Source organism: Varanus komodoensis, unplaced genomic scaffold (assembly GCF_004798865.1).
Source record: "Varanus komodoensis strain SLA01 unplaced genomic scaffold, ASM479886v1 scaffold49, whole genome shotgun sequence".
Taxonomy (NCBI): Eukaryota; Metazoa; Chordata; class Lepidosauria; order Squamata; family Varanidae; genus Varanus; species Varanus komodoensis.
Genome location: NW_025336072.1, coordinates 1223359 through 1229949, shown reverse-complemented (window position 1 = coordinate 1229949; position 6591 = coordinate 1223359). Strand labels below are relative to the sequence as shown.

Genomic DNA, 6591 nt, shown 5'->3' with positions numbered 1-6591 from the left:
ATTGACCATAGTTAAGATTAAACTCAGTTTAGACTTAATCTGTTGTGCTGCAGATCTCCTCATGGTCATGGTCAGGGGAGTGGGGAGCACCTGAGCCACAGATAAATGCACATGATAGTAAACAATTGTTTCTCATAAGTTCTGAATCAGGCCAGTGTGTAATTCTGTCTGCTTGCCTTCTAAAGTTTCTGAGAAACTCTGATAATAAGGGAAAAGTTCTTCATGGCTTGTTGTGCATATGGTCTCACATCTTGATTTTGTAATTGGCTCAAAACAATCTGGCTTATTACTTGCCTACAATCTTATTGGTTGCTCAGCTCACAATCCTAAAACTGACCTCAGGCATGACTGGTATGGACATTTGTAAGATGATTTAAGAAACAACTGTAAATGTTAAACTTCCTCCTTGCTAGAACTATCTCTGCTAATCTGCTTACAATTTAACACCTTCCTGGATAAAACTGTCCCTTAACATATTTTTTAAAGTAGTCTTCAATTTCTTGATCTCATTCCTATCCACTACCACTCACTCCCCGAATCTCAATTGATAGATACTCTAAAATCCTAGAGTATCTTACCATGGCCTTATTAGCCCTTCGAGGAGACTTGTGTCACTTGAAAGTCTGACAGATTTATTCTGGCATAAGCTTCTGTGGACACTGTCAGATGCATCAGATTCACACAGTGCTCACCAGAAGCTTATGCCAAAATAAAGTTGTTAGTCTTTTAGGTAGCACAGGATCCTTTGCTATTTTTTCCAGCAACAGGGCCACCCCTCTCAAAAACATGGACCTTTTGACATCCTTCCAGACATTAACTCCATTCTATTTCTGTTCCTCAAAACATTTCCAAAGCCAATTAATTTGTTGCAGTACTCACTTCCCTATATTCCTGGAGTTTCTTTCTGAGTACTGGGAATTCTATCAAATACGACAGACAAATCTTTTCACTAGGCTGGTTTCCTATGTCAGCTGAGCTATGATGAGAGCATAATATGTTGCATAAGGTCTCAGGTCCAGACTACACCTGATGCAAGAGACTTTACTTAAAAGAAGTTATAGGAGCCCAAATTAGATTGGGGCCATGGAGCTGGAGGAGAAAATTTAATCCGTTGCTGCTATGACATTTTCTTGATTTCAGTTGCTATCCTAGAGCTATTATCCATCATGCAGCAAAAAAACAGGTACCTGTATTAATTTGTACTTGTCTATTCCACTTCCCAATAATGATTTAAACTGGAGAAATGGTGTATGAGCAATGGATTAAACTATCCTCCAGCAGCAGCACAAATTAGGGATCTGCAGCTACTTTTGAGTAATTCCTGATGCCATGTGCAGTTTTTTCTTGAGATAGTGAGCTGTGGATCAGGTTAGCCCCGGTCTGAATCTTGCCTTTGGAACAAACTTACAATGCGTATTTAGGCACTTTCCTCCAGACTCCTTGTAATTAAACTGGGTCAGTTTAGGCATTATAAAATAATGGTTTGGAACAGGCTTGATCAGTCTAAAGTGCTATATGCTTGCTAATTATTATTTTCTTTACTTCCAAATGGACACTTATCTCTTTCATAACTGCACTTATTATTATTCAGGATCTCAGTGATTCCAAACTAACACAGCCCTTTTAAAGGACTCAAGCCACTGGACCACAATCCTGTTGCCTTATCTGCACACATGCACACACAAGCACATTATAGAGCATCCTGACTGGAATATTCACCTCACATTGATCCATTTCCTCCAGTGAGGTTTTTGCCATAGGTTCATGCTTCCCATTCCTGAAGCATCTTGTTGTGTGCACATACCTGCTGACACTTCCCCCTTCCTCTCTTCACCAACTCTTATTCCAACAAACTTTTGTCCTTTCCTGTTGTGCTCCTCCTGAAGCTATCTTCATCTCCCACCAGCAGTCAGACCAATTTTCCCCTGTCAAATCCTTTCACATCTAATTCCCATTCACAGATCCTCTAGTTAAATTTCCTCATTCGCAGCACCATTCCTTTCTGTACCTCCCTCCGGTTATCCTCCCCATCCTTGTAGTCCCTTCCTTTATCCTCTCCCCTTGGTTTGAGACTCCATACCTAGAAAATATGGGTTGATTTAAGGACTCTTGAGCACATTTAACTTAAATTCCCCTTCCCTGTCAGTATGAATTTGTATCATAATTCTATTTTGGATGCATTTGTACCTAGCTGGCTGCTTGTGTTTATTTTGAAAATATTATTCCTTCCTTCCTTCAAGGAAAATAAAGTTATTGACTTGATGGTGACATTCAAAACTGCACAGAAAACAGAATGGCATTCAGCATGGTATTTTCCCAGTGCAAAATCTTAAGGGACATCCGGCATTTCAGTTAGATTCAGTTCATATAACACCCATTAACAGAATTGATTGGCTTCAATGAACAGACATGAATCTGTTCATTGCAAGTGACAATAATAAAGATTCAGACCCACAGTTCAAAAGGAAAAGCAAAGAAAGGAACGGCAAACCTTCTGATTCCACTGCAGCCTTTCAACACATTCAAGGATTCCTGGATGAATCTTTTGCTGTTTGCAGATATAATTAGCAATTAATTTTGTAGCTACAAAGACACCTGGAAATATCAACATGCAAAGTAAAAACAGGCAAGGGCTATATTTTGAAATAATTAGATGCAGATGGATGATAATTTAGTCTGCTGTTGAACCTAATCTTCTCTCTCCACAGGCACCCTCAGCTGTCCATGCCCTTGCCAGTCAAGGACAAAGGTATCTCCTTACCTGGGATGGATGTCCACAAGCAGCACGAGGGTCTGCATAGTTATCACGTCAATCCTTTTACAGTGAAAGCGTGCCACCTTCAGTACTTTTAAATATGTGAAACACAAAACTATGAGGGAGAGGAGGAAGCTGAGGGAATGAAATACCCCCGTGAAGATCATGAACTGTGCCCTGTCCTCCAGGTTCTTGTTGTACAGGGTGCAGGAGGCATAAAGATGATGGAAGCCCACCCAAGAAAGAGAAGTTGCCACTATCGGGAAGGACACCGAATGCAACCACGTGTAGCTCAGGATGAGAGCAGCATCTTTGTAGCGCATCTTGGAATGGTAGTTCAGCGGAAACACCACAGCGATCCACCTGTCTATGCTGAGAGCTGCCATGCTCAGCATGGAGTTGGTGGTCAGGAAAGTCTCAAGAAAACCCACGATCTGGCAAAGTTGGTCTCCTCCCGGTGGATTCTTGTAAATGATCCCAGCCAGGGTCAGGGGCATGTTCAAAACAGTCATCAACAAGTTGCAGAAGGTCAGGTTGAGGATAAACAATCCCGGGACTTGCTTGCGGATATCTGCACTGTATAAAAAGCAGATCAGCACCAGCACGTTGGACAGCAACGACACAAGGATGAGCACCACAATCAAGAAAGCCAGAATCACTTCCCAAATGTTCATGGTGCCTCCATTCACGGGAGGAACATTTCCAAAACTGCACCCAGCTGGCATCCAGAAAACGTGGGGCGAGGCACTCTCACACCCTCCTCCCCCTCCCCAGCCTGCTCACACTCCTGCATGCCCTCAGTATTTTTAGAAGAGCTACAGTTTTTTCTGCTGCTGCTTCTTTCCACGTCAGTGCTTTTTAGAGACATGCACAAAAGCATTGGGAATGCCCGTCAAACTATGAGGAGGCTTTTTAAAACAAAAATATCAGCAGGACCAAGCCACAATCTCCCTCTAAAGAAAGCAGGATATTCTGAGCAGCGGCTCTTCTGAGATCCCCAATTATTGGTCCTAAAGCTTCTCAGCAATTCAACCAGGATTTTTATTCTTCTCTCTGTGTGTCTCTCTCTTTTGCTCTCACTCTCTCTCCCCTCCTCCCACCTACACGCTTCCAGGCTGACTCTAACCTGCTTTTATGAGTGCAGATAAATCCCCCATTAATGGATTAAAGCGTGCACACTGCTGGTGATTTGCTGGCATGATTAACTCCCCGTCTTCCTTTTGCTCCCCTGACCTCTCCCAACTGACACCTCCCTGATTTTGGGGGATCTGAAGTCTAAAAAGAAATACCCCCATTAGTTTAACATCTTTGGTAAGGTATCTTTTCTCCCATCTCCCAGTCACATATTCCAGCATTCAGACTGCCTTTTTATCCCCCGCCCCAGTGCATCCTTAAAAGGCATGTCTCTTCTTTTATTTATGTTGACTAGGCTGGCTCCAGCGAATGCCGAAGACTACACACACGCAGACACACCTTTGCTGTCACAAGGTTCCACTTCTTTTGTTAACTAGGAACTTCTTAAACAAAAGAGATCAAGTCTTCTCTCACCCAAGGGGGAAAAAACAAAAACATCCAGGGACAGCTGAATCTACCTTTTTGACCAACATAAATGCTGACCTAGAGAATGCTTATTTACAGTCCTCTGAGGACTAAAACTAAGATCATGAAGATTGATATAATTTATCTTATGTGCATCTGATGGTGTTTTCCCAAGAGTCATTTTTGGCAATTTTAAAGGAGACCAAAAATAAAAATATAAAAAATATAAAAAGGAAGGTGACAGAAGTATGAGCATAAGGTGGAGTCTTAGAGAAGGAGAGAGGATTCCACTCTTGACTATTGGAAAACCTGATCAAGGTATTCTGCTGATTCAGCCTCTTTGAATTGACTATGCAATCTTTTGCAGCTGCAAGGGACTAGTAACTTGATATTTAATAAATCCTCAAAGCCAATTTTGCTTAAATAATTGCCAAGTAAATATTTGTCAAATAATAAGGCAAAAATTGGGCTCTGGGGTTTTATTACCCTATGCATTAATTACTATGTTTATTGTCTTTATACTTTCATAGCTTTAACAGATATGTTTGTTGCTGAGTAAGACTTCAGCTGAAGCAGTTAATCAACTGCTTCAGGTAGTTAAAGGGTGGGTGCCTCCATTAATCAATATGGACATTCACATTTCAGAGGCAGAATTATATTGCATTGTTTAGTTTCTAGGCTTCTACCCACAACATCTTCAACATTAACTTCGTAAGTTGGAAGTCCCTACCTGAAAGAGATGCCTGACAATTTACTATTCCTCTATAATAGTTACGCCTGCGATCCTACTTTTTTGAGCATCAATTTCCCATGAAGAAAACTTCTGTATCCTTCAATAAACTCTCTAAATCTACCAGAATATCCCACCCACTTTGGATGTTATGCAGAAGTGGCAGGGAGTGGACAGACTGGGGAGGTTAATGAGAGCACATCAAAATATCTGAATCACAGGGAAGGATTTCTCTGGTTGAGGAGTGTGTGTGTGGTATCTGAGTGTGATATTTGTGTGTCTGTGTATGCAAGAGAGAGAGGAAGCTTATGGTAAGATTTTGAGTAGAGTTCAATCCTGAGTGAATGAGTGATCTGTGAAAAAGCAACGGGTGGGGCAGAGGCCTGTTTGATAGGAAGGATAGAACAATAGCAGCTAAAACATGGAAGTTGTGAGACATACCTGAAGGCATGCTGCAGTCCTGTATAACCATATGCCACATCAGAGAGAGAGGTGCTTTGTTACCTCTCCCATTACTAGGTGGCTGTGGCTAAGACACTTTGGAAGCTTTTGCTGAAAGGGAGGCCAGAAATTGAATCATCATCGTCATCATCATCATCATCATCATCATCACCATCCTTGCTCTTGAAGCTTCTACTCTCATCCTGAAACTGGGGAAAAGAACAACTCAGCCTACGAGTGACCTGTTTTGCAGCTGTCGGCCCACCTGTCCTCAGGGCTTAAAGAGCATGGGTGCAGCAAGTAGCATGTACTAGCTATTGTTATTCTTCCTTGTGAATTATTGGTGCCCAGGTTATCATGAGGTCTTGGTTGGGTTTAGGCAATTAAAGGTAAACCAGGTTTTCTGCCATATAGTTGCTGCCTTTAGATGTTCTACCCTTGGGAGATTTTATTTTTCCCCAAGAGAGAGAGACCTTTCAGAGAAGATTCAAAAATCAAATCAATTCAGCTGCAGCAGCAGCCGCCGCAGCCACCCACACAAACCTTTGACTAGGAAGTCTTCTGTGGGTGGATCTGTGGGGGTGGGAGGCACTGCTCTTTCCCGTGGACAGCTTCTGTGCATTGCTTGAGCTCTATTCCACACGGCCAATTAGATGTCAAACTATATTCGTTTTCAGTTGTGCTGTGTTTATGCATAACCACTTTGAGTATATTCATGGAATAGGCGCATGTATCATCTCTCCACATGACCCTGCTTCCTGGGTTTCTCTGAAAGGTCCAACATTTAAACAATTGATTATATTTCTCAGTGCATAAAAACAAAATAGAATTAGTAATGGAAACATGTAGATTCCTATCATGAAGAAATGGATGTTTCCGGATGTCAAGAATTCCACTTCCTCTGTCTGCAGCTGGTTTCTCTCTTTCTCCCTCTTAACAGAAGTCTTCCAGCCTGCAGTGTGAAAATCAGCTGAGCAGTTTACAGATCAAACTTATGGCTATTGGAAGGATATCCCAGGGGCCCCAGAGGGGGAGATCCGCAAACCCTTGGAAGCCTTGTCTGTATCGCCACTGGCCCTTTGGCACAGCAGCTCCATTGCGCCCCCACCAGCAGAACTCCAGCGGT

General features: G+C 42.2%; 1 protein-coding gene across 1 annotated transcript in view; it reads right to left on the bottom strand.

Moving 5' to 3' along the window:
* Positions 1-3480, bottom strand: part of GPR26 (G protein-coupled receptor 26) — a 20579-nt gene extending 17099 nt beyond the window's left edge. The window contains exon 1 of the mRNA XM_044445718.1: positions 2762-3480. Coding sequence (XP_044301653.1) covers positions 2762-3480 — 719 coding nt within the window. The remainder of the gene's footprint in view (positions 1-2761) is intronic.
* Between the last annotated feature and the right edge of the window lie 3111 nt (positions 3481-6591).